The sequence below is a fragment of the Electrona antarctica genome, assembly GCF_951216825.1.
Source record: "Electrona antarctica genome assembly, chromosome: 3".
Taxonomy (NCBI): domain Eukaryota; kingdom Metazoa; phylum Chordata; class Actinopteri; order Myctophiformes; family Myctophidae; genus Electrona; species Electrona antarctica.
Window position 1 is genome coordinate 1162858 of NC_136808.1, and position 17510 is coordinate 1180367.

The 17510-nt window shown below is 44.6% G+C and overlaps 1 protein-coding gene across 3 annotated transcripts in view; it reads left to right on the plus strand.

Moving 5' to 3' along the window:
• Positions 1-17510, plus strand: part of rhpn2 (rhophilin, Rho GTPase binding protein 2) — a 63887-nt gene that overhangs the window by 9770 nt on the left and 36607 nt on the right. For all 3 annotated transcript variants that reach the window (XR_013789709.1, XM_079497899.1, XM_079497898.1), the window contains exons 2-3: positions 4471-4586; positions 17379-17507. Coding sequence is in view for 2 of the 3 variants with exons in the window: in XM_079497899.1 (XP_079354025.1) it covers positions 4471-4586; positions 17379-17507 (245 nt within the window). In the remaining variant the exon portion in view is untranslated. The remainder of the gene's footprint in view (positions 1-4470; positions 4587-17378; positions 17508-17510) is intronic.

A 17510-nucleotide genomic window follows, 5' to 3' on the forward strand; every position in this document is an offset into this window, starting at 1 on the left:
TAAGCAGGATTGAAACCCGGGAGGTATGGATTGAAGGTCTAACGACTTAATAACGAGGCATGCTACGAGCCGGCTTCCAGAGTGGGTTTCAGAGCTCTAGTAGAACATGACAACGGTCTCTAGGGAGTGTGCATACAAAGTAAAGACACTAATCGGCCAGTTGTAGCGCCACCATGAGGCTGATTTGAAAATGTTCAAGTGGCATTTCTTCCTCGACCTAGTGGGAATGTGCGTGCACAATTTAATGGGAATCACGCGGTGTGTTCATGATTTGCGGCATTTTGTTTGAAACCGAGCACTCCTGCGAACTTTGGAAGCCAATCAGGATGGAGTCTGAAAAATATGAAAGACCTGTTTCGTTGAATGGCTCTAGAGAGACTGTGTACCAATTTGCGTGATGTTTGAACAAAATATGTAGGTGTACTGTCCCAAAAATTGTTTTGCACAAAGCAGCCTCCTGGTGGCGCTATAACAGGCCAATGTGAAAACCGTGGGGCAGAGGTTCAGCTGTGGCATTCAGGGAGTGTGTGTGTGCGGAGTATGGCTGTGATCAAGCCAACGGTGCCAGAGATTAGCTATCCACGGACGGACGGACACACACACACACACACATGGACGGACGGACGGAGTGCAAAACATACTCTCTCCCCATGCCTTCGGCCTGGTGGAGACAATAAAGACCCTATCACACAAAGATTTGGCGGCCTCCCCTGCAGTATCTCTGAGGAATCCCTAGGGGTCCCAGACCCCCCTTGTCTGACCCCTGGTCTGTACTGTAATGTGGTGGTTCAATACCTGCCTGCTGCAGTGGACATGTATCCTTGATCAAGACTCCCAATCAGTGGATGATGAGATGAGATTGAGATTCAATTTATTGTCAATGTACAGTACAAGTACAGCGAAAAGTATTTTCGCATCTCACCAATAGTGCAAACATGTCAGTAAGGAGGAGGATACATTAATTACAGTAGTACAGTAGTAACAGTAGATATGGGCTGAGCAGTAGTCATTTAAATAAATAAATAGGGATATGAGAAGGAAGAAAAAAACGTGCAAAACCATATTGCACGTGGCCCTTATTGCACGTGGCCCAATGCACAAGTGCTAAACTAAGGTCCAGAGACCATATTCCGCAAGTCCAGTGGCCATATCGCACGATCATCATCCACTTGCACAAGACACTGAATTCTGAGGGCTGCAAGCAACTATCGGTTATTTTCTTTTTTATACAGAACACATTGATGAGAAAAGTATTTAGCTACATCTATATGATTAAGCTCAGTTTACAAGTTGGCAAGTCACAACGTGTGAGCTTGTAGATCAGCTATTTTTGATGCATTTGAAGAAAATAACAAAAGATATGAATTACTATTAATTACTAATTACTATTATTAATCATTAACACTAACGGCAGTAATACAATTATTAATGCTATTGATTAACCATAGTACTTCTACTTGATAACTGAGATGAAAATGCAGTGGAAAACTTTTAAAAGATATGGCTGGCTGGGGAGCTATCTTTGAGGACACTCAGGAAAGAGACATGAGGACACTTTGACAGGAGAGAGACATGAGGACACTTTGACAGGAGAGAGACATGAGGACACTTTGACAGGAGAGAGACATGAGGACACTTTGACAGGAGAGAGACATGAGGACACTTTGACAGGAGAGAGACATGAGGACACTTTGACAGGAGAGAGACATGAGGACACTTTGACAGGAGAGAGACATGAGGACACTTTGACAGGAGAGAGACATGAGGACACTTTGACAGGAGAGAGACATGAGGACACTGACAGGAGAGAGACATGAGGACACTGATAGGAGAGAGACATGAGGACACTTTGACAGGAGAGAGACATGAGGACACTGACAGGAGAGAGACATGAGGACACTTTGACAGGAGAGAGACATGAGGACACTGACAGGAGAGAGACATGAGGACACTCTGACAGGAGAGAGACACAAGGACACTCTGACAGGAGAGAGACACGAGGACACTCTGACAGGAGAGAGACATGAGGACACTCTGACAGGAGAGAGACACAAGGACACTCTGACAGGAGAGAGACATGAGGACACTCTGACAGGAGAGAGACACAAGGACACTCTGACAGGAGAGAGACACGAGGACACTCTGACAGGAGAGAGACATGAGGACACTCTGACAGGAGAGAGACACGAGGACACTCTGACAGGAGAGAGACACGAGGACACTGACAGGAGAGAGACACGAGGACACTGACAGGAGAGTGACATGAGGACACTCTGACAGGAGAGAGACACGAGGACACTCTGACAGGAGAGAGACACGAGGACACTGACAGGAGAGAGACACGAGGACACTGACAGGAGAGTGACATGAGGACACTCTGACAGGAGAGAGACACGAGGACACTTTGACAGGAGAGAGACATGAGGACACTTTGACAGGAGAGAGACATGAGGACACTGATAGGAGAGAGACATGAGGACACTTTGACAGGAGAGAGACATGAGGACACTGACAGGAGAGAGACATGAGGACACTGATAGGAGAGAGACATGAGGACACTTTGACAGGAGAGAGACATGAGGACACTGACAGGAGAGAGACATGAGGACACTCTGACAGGAGAGAGACACAAGGACACTCTGACAGGAGAGAGACACGAGGACACTCTGACAGGAGAGAGACATGAGGACACTCTGACAGGAGAGAGACACGAGGACACTCTGACAGGAGAGAGACACGAGGACACTGACAGGAGAGAGACACGAGGACACTGACAGGAGAGTGACATGAGGACACTCTGACAGGAGAGAGACACGAGGACACTCTGACAGGAGAGAGACACGAGGACACTGACAGGAGAGTGACATGAGGACACTCTGACAGGAGAGAGACATGAGGACACTCTGACAGGAGAGAGACATGAGGACACTCTGACAGGAGAGAGACATGAGGACACTCTGACAGGAGAGAGACATGAGGACACTGACAGGAGAGAGACACGAGGACACTGACAGGAGAGAGACATGAGGACACTCTGACAGGAGAGAGACATGAGGACACTCTGACAGAGAGACACGAGGACACTGACAGGAGAGAGACATGAGGACACTCTGACAGGAGAGAGACATGAGGACACTCTGACAGGAGAGAGACATGAGGACACTGACAGGAGAGAGACACGAGGACACTCTGACAGAGAGACACGAGGACACTCTGACAGAGAGACACGAGGACACTCTGACAGGAGAGAGACATGAGGACACTCTGACAGGAGAGAGACATGAGGACACTCTGACAGGAGAGAGACATGAGGACACTCTGACAGGAGAGAGACATGAGGACACTCTGACAGGAGAGAGACATGAGGACACTCAGGAAAGAGACATGAGGACACTTTGCGTAAGAGGGTCAGCTAAATGACTTAAGTTAACATGTGTGTTGGATCAGTCGGACAGTAAACTGTTTCATGTCAGGTCATGTGCCTTAACAGGGTTGTTTAGAGCTGGGAGACAACTCCAAGATTTATTTATTTAAACAGACAACACACACACACACACACACACACACACACACACACACGGAAATGTGGTTCGGTAACTCGTCCATGTGTTTCAAGCATGCGGAAATGCAGTGCAAATAAACCTGAATTTCCTTCCCGAGAAACGGAACGGAAATTGTGTTCTGTGTGTGCGTGCGTGCGTGCGTGCGTGCGTGCGTACGTGCGTGCGCGTGCGCTCGTATCTGTATGACTACATATGTGTTGACACAGGGAGGCAGGGCTACTGTTGTTGTGGTAACACAATGACATGAATGGGTTGATCGAGGGAGAGGCGTAGAATAGATCCATGGATAGCCACCAGTCTGAGGATATAGGACTGCTCATCTCCTCCTATGACAGAGGAGAATGAACACGATCCACTACTGTTCCACTTGTAACATGTGTGCTCTTACTGATGTTGAGTGCTGCACGCAGCATTCTGGTGTAGCTTGAGAGACTTCTGCAGGGTTGGCTTCAGGGTCCAGCATTCACTGCTGTATGTAGGAGAACAGACTCTACCGTTGCGTAGAAGAAGCGGAGTTTGGTTTGACGGGGGGAGGTTGGAGAGTTCCATACACTGGCCATGCCGTTTAGGGCCCTCCATGCAAGTACCTTCCTCACTTTCAGGTCTTATTAAAACAGTTTAAGTGCCAGGGACGTTAAGACGAGCCCGTTTTCTTTTTTTTTATATATATATTTTTATTTTTTAATATTTTTTTATTTTTTTGAATGCATATTTTTGAAAATTCCTCTAATCTGGTGATCAGGTTATGACATGCACATTACATGCACAATATAATTACATTTTCTTTCTTTTATTTATAATGGGGAAAAGTGGCACCCGGTACCAAAACTGGTGTCCACCCCCTGGCACCCAAAGAGTTTAAATGTCTTATTGAATGTCCTGTGTCTCTCGTGGTGTCTCCGTGCAGGGCTGTAATCCGCTGGCGCAGACGGGTCGCAGTAAGCTACAGAACAAGAGAGCCACCCTCAACCAGCAGATCATCAAGCAGATGAGGATGAGAGCGGGAGCCGAGAACCTCCTCAAGTAAGTCCAAACACATTTTAGACCTGAGAGGCCCATTCTAAAAAAAAATGTTTCTATGTCGGTGGTGCTCCACCTTTTTCATGTCTAGGACCCCCAGAATTATCTGTGTTTAGCCGCGGACCACCATCTGAAAATATGTCGTTCCAGGGACCCCCCCCCCCCCAGAAGCAAGGATTTGAGTTAAAAAATGTTTGCTCTGAAAGTGTATATATTCAAAGATTTGCACCACATTTTCAAGATTTCTTTTAAAAATTTCACCAACAAATAAAAACTAGACTAAAATGTTAGGAAGGCACTAGTGGACAAGAGATCCGGTGTAAGTAATGTACAATAAGTTGCATGCTGAAAATAGCCGATCTACAAGGTCCATTTGGTTACATAGGTATTAGGTACTCTCTGCCTCAAATGGATGAATTGTGCTGTGTAATCTGTGCCCTCTACACGCAAGATCATTGCATGAGAACAAGATCAGAACAAACATGCAATCCTTTAATATGGAGCTTTTCTTCTACACTCGGTGCTCACTCACCTACGCACTGCTAATATAATACATCCTGTTGATGTCACATCATGTCTGTCTTAATCTTAAATTGTGCGACTTGTTTATTATTGTCAGTTTCACGGCTGCCGTTATGTGAATTAATCTGTCATTCTCACATCTGCTGCTTCGTTAATTAACCTGCCTGCTGTCTCGTTTCCTGTCGTCTGAAACATTATGATCTATCGAACGTCTGACCTCCACACAAAGTACAGAAGACCTGACATCACTCACTTTTTGGGAATTCAGAATTGGGGAAACAAAACCATCCATAGTTTAAACATACCATAAGGATCATATACTGTAAATACAGTACTTTCCTTATTATGGTAGAATTTCAAACGGTCTCAGAGATTAAAATAGGGTGCATTTTGCATCACAAAACGCAATTTATAGTTAAGGGATGCAATAAAACAACGACCTCTGCAATCTGCATCCACGGGATGCACTACTGTACTACTGTACTGTTTTTTTATTCTAGTTTATTTTGCGAGCATTAGTTATAATAATCATTTCTTCTGTTTTCTACATGAATATAACCACATTATAACCATATCAAATGAAATGGGAGTTAAATGCTGCAATTTGTAAAAATGGCAAAATATGACTCCTAACGTTGTTGAAGTGGGACTCATAAAATGTCCCTGGGACTCATCTAAAACAGGGGTTCTCAACCCGTGGGTCGCGACCCCTCGGGGGGTCGCCAAATTATTTTAGGGGGTCCCCAAATTATTTTCAAAAAAAAAAAAAAAAAAAAAAGATTTTTCAAAAATAGCTAAATTATAACAATGCTTAAAACACCAAAAGGGGTTCCCGCCCCAAAATGGTTTAAGGTTATTGTAGCAGTCAATTTATATTGGGGGTCGGGAGGGGGCGGGGCGGGGGTCCCGAGACATTGCCAAAGCATTTCCGGGGGTCCCCGGCCAAAAACGTTGAGAACCCCTGATCTAAAAGACCATCCCTGCATCCCGGGACTCATTACATTGAAAACCTATTTACGTCACTGCGGTCTCAGCGTTAGACCTGGCACTGCTGATATAATGGTGCACTACTGTAACAACCAGCCTTCCCCGGGGGATCAGAGTCGACGAGGAACACTTAATTAGCAGAATGGCAAACTAGCAGTAGTAACAGTAGCAGCACTGAGTACTTTTACATGACGACGGTTTAATAATTTAAACTTAACGCGGGCATGGCGGAGACTCCATGGCGATACGACGAGTCATTCTAGGATGTGATCATACTGTAATAACCCCAAGCCTTTTTATGCTCGTGATACACAAACAATGCCTTTTATGTTCAGTTCACAAAGAGCGCTACTGTACTGATAAGATAAAGGTTTATTATTACACACAGTGAGAAACTAACTGGGTCGTTAGCAGTATGCAGATTACAGAAGCGGTTCAAAACGCAGTCACAATATATTATAGGCAATATATATAGAGCAGTTAAGGACTTTTAAGACCTTTTTTGTAAAGATCATTTGTAAACGACAAACTATACTATAAAAACTGGTCAATCATTGGCCAAACGATTGACGAATTGACGAATGAATTGAACAAGGTGGACCCTCTTGTAAACAAGTGTAATGCTTTATTGGGTCGTCCACTCACGGTTAACAGCCTTTGTATTGAGTTGTGCTTGAAATGTACTGTCATTCTGCAAACTGTTAATACATATTTCAATCAATTTCAATCGATCAAATAATTTAGGAAAGAGGCAAAAAAACAAAAAGATCTACAAGCTTGCAAGGCTTTGTGAGCTTGATCTGCTATTTTCACAATATTTATCTTTATCTGTGGAACAGAGTCAAACCAAAATGCAATGTCTCAACTCCTACACTCCAACTGCTTATCAGGGTGGGAGGTCCCGGGGGGGGTCACGTCTCATGTTCTCCCATCAAAATTTGCATTTGCAAAGGCAGCTATTAAAGCTACATGTAGTGTCCCTCTCATCACCCCTCCCTCCCTCCCTCCCTCCCTCCATTCATAGACAGTAGATGGCTGTGCCATCTCACCATTCACATACTGTACGCAGTACGTCACTTTAGTTCAGCTTCTGTCATCCGTCAGAGATCATGGGACGATGTCTCAGTCCAGGCCTCATCAGGAAGGACTCGCTGAGCACAAAACAACACGGAAGATAAAGATCTGAGCGGTGCGGGGAACGGCATTCTTCACGCACGCACACGCACACACAACCTGACATACACACGTTATGTGCGTGCACGCATGCGACTGTGCAGTGTGAACATTAACCCATTTTGACCTGAGATCAGATTCTAAAAATGTCTTGCTATGTTTCTATGTCAGTCGTTCTTCGATTTTTCAAAAAATAGCAGACCTACAAGCTCGTAGCGCGCCACTCGGTGGCGCGCTATGAGCTTGTAGATCTGCTATTTTTCAATAGCTAAAGCATAACATGATGCTAACACCAAAAGGGGTTCCCGCCCAAAATGCTTTAAGACACAATGTTGCGCGTTTGAGGTGATGATGACAGACACTAATTTCCATTGAGCATCCTCCTTTGTGATGGATGATGATGATGATGACATTATGCTCCCTGTGGCGATGACGCCATGCTTAGGCCTGTCACGATCATTACATAACCCTCCTGCAGCTATTGTAGATAATTGCGAGCTCATTGCCCAACGCAGCCCATGATCTGCTTGTCCTGCTATGTGCCCTTGAGCAACGATGCTGCTGCTGATGAGCAGTGTATTATTATATAATGGATATGATACAGGTAGGTCGACCAGTCTAACCACCAGACAGTGGCCTTGTGGTTAGAGTGTCCGCCCTGAAACTGCGGAGGTCGGGGGTTCGATCGCCGGGCCGGGTCATTATACCAAAGACTGTAAAAATGGGACCCAACAATGCTCCCTCCCTGCTTGGCACTCAGCATCAAAGGGTTGGATTGGGGGGTCAAATCAACTAATGATTCCCGAGCGCGGCGCACGCTGCGGCTCACCGCTCCAAGAGATGGGTCAAATGCGGAGAACAAATTTCACTGCGCTAACGTGTGTGACTAATCGTCTACGACTTTGACTTTGGATGTTGATGGAGTCATAATGCATGACCTTCACATTTCAGTGCTTTCCATTAGTGGTGTGAGTGGCTGCACCTGCACCAGAGACGAGCTGCCAATACAGGGTTTTGTTACTGTTAATTAGGCCTGACGTCAAAATAAAAGTCTTCTGAAAGAATATTCAAAGATGTGTGCCGCATTTTCACGACGACGACGACAAGCTCGTAGCGCGCCACTCGGTGGCGCGCTACGAGCTTGTATATCTGCTATTTTTCAATAGCTAAATAATGCTTAGTTAAAACACAAACGGGTTCCCGTCCAGACTGGGTCAAAAAGCAGGCCAGCTCTGAGGAAGCCTGGTGACTTATTTCCTTCTCTCTCTGTAGAGAGTGGCCGGTCTGCTCTATACTGTACCTCACGTAGTCTTAGGGGAGGAATGGCGTTAAACCACCAGTTGAATGTCTTCAGTATTAATTCATACCAATATAATACCTCGGTCCTCTATCAGTGAAATGTGTTTACTAACGGTGGACGGTTTGTGCGTGCGTGCGTGCGTGCGTGCGTGCGTGTGTGTGTGGTGCCGTGCAGGCTTGTGATAAACACACCACACCTCCAGGCCTCTCTCTGCCTGCTACAATGCTCCCATGGTTACTGTGTTAGTAGTTGTCATGCCAGCAGCTAAGCATCAAGTCCTTGGCACGTGTGTGTGCGCATGTGTACCCACTTAATAGAGGCAGGGGGAGGTGTGTGTGTGTGTGTGTGTGTGTGTGGGGCGGGGGGTGTGTGGGGGCAATGGGTGGGGGCTGTTCTCGCCAGTGAGCTGCAGGCTTCCAGGAGGGGGGGAGGTGGTTTGAACCCATGCCTTGAAAGGCCCTGGAACGTAACCGTTGGTTACTATTGGTCAGTATTTGTCATTTTCACCACCAGCTGCTCTGCATTCTGTTATAATTACTTAGTCATACAGCGGTGTTGCACGGTGAGATTAGTCTATCTATGAGCTCACAATGATCAGTTGTTGTGAGTTTGCCCTTTTTTAGAAATTGTTCTGACTGACATTTTTGCCTATAATGGACTTATGGCCCAATATAAGGACGGCGGTCAGTCGGGCAGGTTGAAAGTGGTTCAAGTCCTAGTAGGAGACCATCCATGATGACTTCCTCCTGTGGTCCCTGAGGCAGTCTGGCCTCTTGTCTGTCTCACTGCAGACAGACGGAGGGGAAGTGGCCATGGGTCAACTTTAAGCCATTTTGGGCGGGAACCCCTTTTGGTGTTAGCATTATGTTATGCTTTAGCTATTGAAAAATAGCAGATCTACAAGCTCATAGCGCGCCACCGAGTGGCGCGCTACGAGCTTGTAGGTCTGCTATTTTTGAAAAATCGAAGAACGACTGACATAGAAACATAGCTTTTTCAGAAAACTGTCAGGATGTAGAAGACATTTTTAGAATCTGATCTCGGGTCAAAATGGGTTAATCAGCCCCTGTCTGCCCCCGGCCTGTCTGCTTCTCCTCCTCTCTTACTTTTTACCTACTTTTTTTTTGCCAGGTGCTTGAAAAGCGCCTGGACTACATTTGCTAAAGATAAAGATAAAGAAAACTTTATTGTCCATTAAATTGACATCAAATGGAAATTCGTCTTTGGCACACCGGCAGTCGGTTACAACAATAAAACATTACAAAAAATACACAGGTGCATTAAAATACTATATAAAAATGCATTCACATTCACAACAACAACAGTGATCATGAGCAGTGGCGATTAGACTATTTAAACATTTTCTTATTTAAAATGTCCACAGCAGTTGGCACAAACAAAGTTAAGTAACCCTTCTTTTTAGCTAATTTTGCCCTAAGCCTCCTGCCCGAGGGCAACAAGTCAAATTCAGAGTGAAGTGGATGGGTAGAATCATTGTAAATCTGAATTGCTTTTTTGGTTATGGAGCGGTTGTATATGTCCTGAAGTTGGTTTGGTTATGGAGCGGTTGTATATGTCCTGAAGTTGGTTTGGTTATGGAGCGGTTGTATATGTCCTGAAGTTGGTTTGGTTATGGAGCGGTTGTATATGTCCTGAAGTTGGTTTGGTTATGGAGCGGTTGTATATGTCCTGAAGTTGGTTTGGTTATGGAGCGGTTGTATATGTCCTGAAGTTGGTTTGGTTATGGAGCGGTTGTATATGTCCTGAAGTTGGTTTGGTTATGGAGCGGTTGTATATGTCCTGAAGTTGGTTTGGTTATGGAGCGGTTGTATATGTCCTGAAGTTGGTTTGGTTATGGAGCGGTTGTATATGTCCTGAAGTTGGTTTGGTTATGGAGCGGTTGTATATGTCCTGAAGTTGGTTTGGTTATGGAGCGGTTGTATATGTCCTGAAGTTGGTTTGGTTATGGAGCGGTTGTATATGTCCTGAAGTTGGTTTGGTTATGGAGCGGTTGTATATGTCCTGAAGTTGGTTTGGTTATGGAGCGGTTGTATATGTCCTGAAGTTGGTTTGGTTATGGAGCGGTTGTATATGTCCTGAAGTTGGTTTGGTTATGGAGCGGTTGTATATGTCCTGAAGTTGGTTTGGTTATGGAGCGGTTGTATATGTCCTGAAGTTGGTTTGGTTATGGAGCGGTTGTATATGTCCTGAAGTTGGTTTGGTTATGGAGCGGTTGTATATGTCCTGAAGTTGGTTTGGTTATGGAGCGGTTGTATATGTCCTGAAGTTGGTTTGGTTATGGAGCGGTTGTATATGTCCTGAAGTTGGTTTGGTTATGGAGCGGTTGTATATGTCCTGAAGTTGGTTTGGTTATGGAGCGGTTGTATATGTCCTGAAGTTGGTTTGGTTATGGAGCGGTTGTATATGTCCTGAAGTTGGTTTGGTTATGGAGCGGTTGTATATGTCCTGAAGTTGCAATTGTTTGTCTCCATTGATCTTACTTGCCTGGTTGACAACTGGGTGAGCTTTTGCTACTACCTTTAGTAGCGACCGTTGTGGACACTGATGTCATGATTGGCCGCCTCGTCCCTAGGCTGCCTCTGAGCCAATAGGAGACTTACCCATAAAACCCATAGTCTGAAGAACGGCATGAAACCCATGCTCTGAACGCCGCGACGTGAAGCCATGAGCTGAGGCTGCAGCACACACACACTGATTATACATGTTCATAATGGAGAGCTTGCTGCACCTGGCAGTTAAAGGGTGTAAAAACGTGTACGTCACCAAGAGGGGGGCGGCGTCTGAAAAGCTAGCGGCGGCCTTCTTCTTGTGAGCTTTAAACTCTAGCCCACATCACTCAGAATAGAGTGACGGTGGTATGTTTTTGTAAATATTGAGCTCGTTCTTGGTGACAACATAGTGAACCAACACCAGGATGGATAGAAAGAATGTCTGGGCCCAAATACCTTTACATGGAAAATGTTGTGAACAAACACGGCTGTGCTTAGATACTTTGTTGAACGTTATGTCTCTGCCATTCCACGTCTTTTTGTAAACTCGTCAATCTGGGTTCCTTGATGCTGGCTTCCTTCTGGCTCATTCCCCTCACTTATTTACTGAGCAAGTCTGCACCGTTGTGAGGTCAGTTTAAAAAAAAGAACGTATACAAGCACACCGGATAGTCGCTCAATGTAAACAAACCAGACAAGCCAACAACAAGTATAGCGGCCGCTACCACGTGACACATATGTTGACGCCCCCCTCAAGGAGATTTTGGTACGCTCTATATGACCGAGTCATTCTTGTTGTTACAGTTTTAGTCCAGTTTGTGTATATTTTGTGATTTTTCTTCAGTGTTCAGAGTTCTCAAACACATTCCTCTAATAAAAACTAATCTGAATAGACAATAGAGGGTATGCGCATGCATAAAGTGAATGGCAGATCGAGTGGCAAAGTGAGTTTAATGTTGATTAAAGTAATTTAATGCAGTCAAATGTGACTTTTCTGTTTGGATGTACGGTCTGTCAAGTCCAGAAAGTAGTTTTTGCCACTCAGTAGGCGTTCCTGCATACCTTCTTGGTATGATGATGATGTCACACGCATACCCTCTATTGAACGCTAGTTCGAACACTATATTTGAACAAAGCGGATTTCAAGCCAACCGTTTAAAAAATGTGGCTTGAGATGGGGCTGTGAATTAGGTCACGATTTTGTGTTTCTGGGTCACTTGTGGAATGGCCGACTGTCATTTTAACGATTGAACGTGTTTTATGGTTATGCGTGAGCTGACAGCTTAAAGGACCACTTTTCAACATCTCTTCATATAATTGGTCCTCACTAATGTTCATGATAAAAACACCACAATTTTTTTCCTACTCAGTCTGTGTCTCATAGGAGGGCTTTGGGCAGTTCGGACACCCGTCCACCAGTGACATCATCATTAGGCAGATTTTTTTTTAAAACAAGATTTGTTTTAAAATATTTTTAGATTTTTATTATCTTGAGAACGATGGCTTCAACTTTTGCATTGCAACTTTTCGGGAAAAGAAAGCCTGCCGTTTCTATTAGCTTGGTTTCACCATTGATGATGTCACTGGTGGACGGGTTTCTGAACTGCCCACAGCCTTCCTATGAGACACAGACTGAGTATGTTAGGACCAATTATAGGAAGAGAAGTTGAAAAGTGGTGAAGTGGTCCTTTAATGTACAGCGGACGAAGGTAAGAAGACTGTATGGGCTAAATGCAGGTTACATTTTTAAACCTGCATTTAAACGGTTTCGTTTCAACATGCACTACAACAGGGAAATGCACTCACACACACTCGTTAACACCTGTTGTGCATTGCGCGCACAGTCAAACAAGGAAATGCTGAGAAACGGGAAAGGATCCATGCACTTCCTTGGCCACAACGGAGCATGTGTTCCTTCATACCGTGGCCGTATGGGCCACTGTATCTCCATTAGTTATTATTAGAGATTTTCACGATTTTTAAAAAATAGCAGATCTACAAGCTCATAGCGCGCCACTCGGTGGCGCGCTATGAGCTTGTAGATCTGCTATTTTTCAATAGCTAAATAATGCTTAGTTAAAACACAAACGGGTTCCCGTCCACTCCAGAATGGGTTGTACAACACTTATGCCATGTGAGAAATGTATGTCACTCTTAGTCTAGTCAAGTAGAGAAAACACCATTTGCACGGCTTCGGCTATCATTCAGAGAGAGATAGTATATAGGCCTACTACAGGACATTATTATAGCATGCATAGTGGGGGTTGCATTACTTTTTTTTCACACCTCTGTGAATGTCTTTGTTGCAATTCAATTCAATTCAATTCAAAGGGCTTTATTGGCATGAGAAAACATACGTTTACATTGCCAAAGCAGAAAGCACAATACAACAATACAGCAATACAATCAAAACAAAAATTATGTACAATTTCTATGTACCAAGATCCCTGGATGCAGGTATAGTGCAGGAATATACACAATGATTAGGTGGTTGTGTTCCGTTTGATATCCTTGTTGCATGATCTTTGAGATCAAGCGGTTGCCACTGCTGGAACTATAGTGCCCCAGGAGGACAAACATCAAGTATAAACATGTCGGTTTTCACAAAATATCATTGTTTATACATCTTTCTTTGAGATTTACATTAGACACAAGCCTATTTAGACACACTTATTTCATTGAAATAAAAAAAAGAAAATCTCCGCTTTATTTCACCCGATCCCGATCATTTTGAAAATGACATGATTGGCTCCGATTTCCCTAGTTATTATAAAGCATAAAAGATGTTTATGTCGATGTCATTCAAGAGGAGGTTTAGTGTCAGACTGTAAAGAGAACAGCAGTACAGTCGGTATGTGGGTGAACCGGCTCGGCAGCTACAAGAGGAACAACAGAACGAACGCCTGGACACATGCCTTTAGAGTGACAGACCCAGTCTCACTGCAACACTGTCACACGCGCACACGCGTGTCCTACTTCTGTTTCCGGTTCAACTTTAGCCCGTTCAGGCCTGACGTCGAGAAAAAAAAAAAAAGTCTTCTAAATCATGACAATTTTCTGAAAGATTTGAGGCATTTTTATTTTATTTTTTTATGTTTTTTTTGTTGTGGCTTTCGCCTTTATTTTTTATTTTTATGGAGGGACAGACAGTAGGCTGACAGGAAATGGGGATAGAGATGGGGGGGCGGGGAAGACATGCAGTAAAGGCCGTCGGGAGTCGAACCCGCGGCACACTGCCAGACTGGATTGCCAGCCAAGGTGCCTGGACCCCTGAGCCATGGCCCAGGCCTTTGAGGCACATTTTAACGATTTTTCAAAAAATAGTACTATTTTATACTATTTTTCAATAGCTAAATTATAACATAATGTATGTAACACCAAAAGGGGTTCCCGCCCCAAAATGGGCTAAAGTTACACATTTATCCGTGGGTGTATATTCTATATGTTGGTACATCAAAAAGTTAAGAACAGGTTCAACTAGTTTACTGTACAAACTGTACATGCGATGAGGTGTGAATGAAGAAGGAGAGAAGGAAATCTGTCTTGTCTTCAGTGTGCACTGTGCACTCTCTGACTGCATGGCTCCACCAGAGAGAGAGAGAGAGAGAGAGAGAGAGAGAGAGAGAGTTCGCTTCTCTCTTCACCTGAAAAATGTCTGTTTTCTATTATGGCTATCTGAGGAGCTCAACCCAACAGTCATCATTCAGACTCCTACATTCCTGTGTCGACCCTCTCTCTCTCTCTCTCGCGCACTCACTCACGCACGCAACCACATGCACAGGCACCGTGCACTCCTTGGGTGAAGGCAGGAGCAGATGGAGTGTGTGTGTGTATTTCTCTTCCAGCCCGTATGTCTCTCAGACCACAATCCGTGCTTCAGATGGGGTAGACATTGTTTATGTGTGACTTACTGTCAGTCGGATATTGTAAATTATTTAGAAAATAATTTGCCAGTAGCTTGATGTACAAGTACACCCGCCTGGGGCGACTGTGGCTCAGGAGGTAGAGCAGGTCGTCCAATGATCCATGGGTCGGCGGTTCGAATCCCGGCTCCTCCTGGCTACATGTCGAAGTGTCCTTGGGCAAGACACTGAACCCCAAATTGCTCCCGATGTGCTGGTTGGTACCTTGCATGGCTTCCGCCGCAATCGGTGTATGAATGTGTGTGTGAATGGGTGAATGTAATGCACAATCTATGTAAAGCGCCTTGGATAAAGGCGCTATATAAATGCACCATTTACCATTTACCCCTGGACATGTATGTCACAGGGACTTTCCCCCGATCCAATCCTTGATGCTGGCTCAGAGTGCCCAAGCAGGGAGGCATTGGGTCCCCCGGGCCGGGGATCAAAAAACCCCGACCTCCCTGTCCCAGGGCGGACACTCTTAACCAGTAACCACAAGGCCACTGAGCTGGTTTAATACTCCTTCATATGATGAGACTTGATCACAGAAAAAGCACACATGTATGTGCGGCGTGCGCACGCACAGATGTCTCCTGCTGCCAACAGATGGTATAATGGGCTCCATTGTGATGTGATTGTTTGTGTTACGACAATGTCACATGTTCCTCTGAGGAGGTTGAGGGAGTGAAACCTATAAAATATGTATTTACCATATTAAATCAAATGCCCCTTGCTGTCCCCTCAACGAGCCAAAAAATCAAAGGCGACCGGGCCTTTTCAGTACTCTGGAATAGTCTCCCACTACACATCAAATCCAGCCCAACCATCGAAAGTTTCAAATCCTCCCTAAAAACTCACCTTTTCTCCATTGCCTTCAGCTCCTAGTTCTGTGAACGTTTTAAACCTCTTTGTAATTAGTAGGCTATTGCATGTTCTCGTGTTCCTTGAAATGTTGTTATATTGTATTTTTCTTATATGAAGTATTGCTAAACGTTTATTTTAATTTTGTATTTTATGATGTAAGGGCTCTAAACTTGACTCCCTCCCTGTTTTTGTTCAACACTTAAAAGAACTTGGCTGAAAATGGGTGATCTACAAAACTCACAATGCCTCAAGTTTGCGACACATTTGTGAGCTTGCAGATCAGCCGTCTTCTCAAAACGTTAGCCCCATGATTGAACATGCGGAAGCTAGGGTTTTAAGCACAGGTGGTGACGTAGTTCTCTGTCTAACGGCAGCTATAGGGAAAATATGTATTTACATGGATAAGAGAGGCTCGCGCCACGGAGCCAAGCTTGTAGCCATAACAATAAATACAATAAATGTCAGGCCAGCATACAGAAGCGTCTTGGAATTTTTTCAGACTTCTAAGGCATTTCACAAGAAGGGCGAAATAACATATTCGTGTCAATAAGGACAATGCGAACACGTTGAACTACCGGTACTTAACCCATTTTGGGCGGGAACCCCTTTTGGTGTTTTAAACATGTTATAATTTAGCTACGAGCTTGTAGGTCTGCTATTTTTGAAAAATCGAAGAACCACTGACATAGAAACAGCTTTTTCAGAAAACTAGAAGACATTTTTAGAATCTGATCTCAGGTCAAAATGGGTTAATATAATTCTGCCATCATTTCCCACGCTTTGTGGCGATGATCAAGCACATTAGCGTTACTAAATACTACTGATTAAAATAAATAATGCACCATTTATGGAGATGGACAAAGGGACAGACGGTGTGCCATGGAAGTGGTCATGCGTGCTTTTAGCTGGTATTGTGAGTCTGTGCGGCGGTGACACCATGTGTTGATAGACGGCGTGTTTGCAGTGAGATATAGACAATACGATCTGACAGACAGACAGATTGTGTGTGTGTGTGTGTGTGTGTGTGTGTGTGTGTGTGTGTGTGTGTGTGTGTGTGTGTGTGTGTGTGTGTGTGTGTGTGTGTGTGTGTGTGTGTGTGTGTGTGTGTGTGTGTGTGTGTGTGTGTGTGTGTGTGTGTGTGTGTGTGTGTGTGTGTGTGTGTGTGTGTGTGTGTGTGTGTGTGTGAGAATGTTCTTATCTCTGCTTTGCAGGGCAACAACATTGTCATTACGGTATACATGCGTACGTGTACACACACACACACACCTTTTTAGAATGCTTATCGCCTTTGCAAAGCAACAACATTGTCTTTCACGCACACACGCACACACACAGAGTATTTGCGCCTGTCCACCTGCTGTCCTCTGTATGCTTATTGCGTATATCTTCTCTTCAGAGCCTTCTTTTTCAACATGTCTAGTTAGTTGTGTCGTCTCCCAATCAATCTCTCCCTCCGTCTTAAAGTTTAAACACGTCAGTGTTCCGTGTTTTGTCACGACGGACGTTAACGTCTTTTTTCCCCGTCTCCCTGCAGGGCGACGCACAACAACAAGGTCCGTGAGATGGTGGGCCTGGAGCTGAGCTACGTCAACTCCAACCTGCAGCTCCTGATGGAGCAGCTGGAGGGACTCAACAGCTCTGTGGAGGTGTACCAGAACGCACAGTA